Source organism: Diaphorina citri, unplaced genomic scaffold, assembly GCF_000475195.1.
Source record: "Diaphorina citri unplaced genomic scaffold, Diaci psyllid genome assembly version 1.1 scaffold8858, whole genome shotgun sequence".
Taxonomy (NCBI): Eukaryota; Metazoa; Arthropoda; class Insecta; order Hemiptera; family Psyllidae; genus Diaphorina; species Diaphorina citri.
In genome coordinates this window covers 1-1,195 of record NW_007386233.1, presented here as the reverse complement: position 1 = coordinate 1,195, position 1,195 = coordinate 1, and the positions used below count along the sequence as shown (strand labels likewise).

Below are 1,195 nucleotides of genomic sequence, written 5' to 3'. Positions count from 1 at the left end.
AGTGGAGACCTCGTGGGGCTTTTATATGATGGGTCCATGATTACAATGAGCTTTGGGATATCAGATGCGTGAGGAATTGGTTAATGTGTGTGATAGGAGGTTTGTTTTGGATGCTCCAATAGTGATAGGATTGACAGAGATAGGAAATGAAGTGATTAGAGATTAAATCATGGGTGACGGGAAGTTAGATCATAGAGTATTCAGGAAAGAAGACTACAGTGGTATGGCCATGTGATGAGAAGGGATGAAGATTATGTGGGAAAGAGAGTGAGCCGAATGGAGGTTGAAGGACGCAGAGCAAGAGGAAGACCAAAGAAAAGATGGGAACACTGTATAAATAAAGATTTGAGCGAGAAGGGGTTAAGAGGTAATGAAGTTCACAACCGAGGTTCCTGGAAATTGTTGACTAAAAATGCCGACCCCACTTGAGTGGGAAAAGGTAAAGAAGAAGAAGAAGAAGAAGAAGAAGAAGAAGAGGAACGTCCCGAAATCGAAGAGAGAAGAAGGACAGGATAGGAGAAAATCAGCCGTTCCGAGAACGAACCTTATGTGTTTAGGATAAAATCTGCCCCGAACCCGCGACCTAGCGCTTACAATTCAGACGTTTGTACTACCCTCCAAGCTAACTGGACTGGCTCGAAGTAAGGAATATTATTTCATACCTGATGTACAAACAGGGTGAACGCCTTGTTGGGATCTTTGACGCCGGCCGGGGAGTGATATATGGTGACCCATTCTCTGAGCAAGTATTCAGTCTTCTCAAACAGGCCAGGAGGATCATCCAAATCACGAATCTGTAGGAACAAAGTCAAATCATGGATATTATGTGTTAAAGTAGCTTCAATATGTCCATCCACATTGACTGGATCCCATAGAATATAGGAAAAAGGAAAGTAAATAGGGGTAAATGGATTGGAAATTTGGAACACATCACAAGCCTTTATTCACACTCCATTTGTCAAGGGTAAAAGATTACCTTGCCTTGAGATTAATTTAATTTATAGAAACCAATTACTTACATACAGCCAGGGCCATTTGAAGCCTAGAAGTCTTTTTGCCTTGCCAAAGTGTTCTGTCTTCACTTTTCTTTATCTTTATTTTCATCAGTAAAAAAACCATTTACCGATGAAAATTTGAAAGGAAAAAGAAAAAAAGAAAAAAAAAAAAAAACGAAAAACAAAAAAAAAAAAAAAAA

At 39.6% G+C, this 1,195-nt stretch overlaps 1 protein-coding gene across 1 annotated transcript in view; it reads right to left on the bottom strand.

The window, feature by feature from the left end:
• The window catches only part of LOC103522488 (CCR4-NOT transcription complex subunit 1-like), a gene marked incomplete at both ends in the record, with an annotated part of 12,274 nt that extends 11,480 nt beyond the window's left edge, over positions 1–794 (bottom strand). Inside the window, one exon of the mRNA XM_008487591.1 lies at positions 663–794. Coding sequence (XP_008485813.1) covers positions 663–794 — 132 coding nt within the window. The remainder of the gene's footprint in view (positions 1–662) is intronic.
• Positions 795–1,195: the final 401 nt, after the last annotated feature.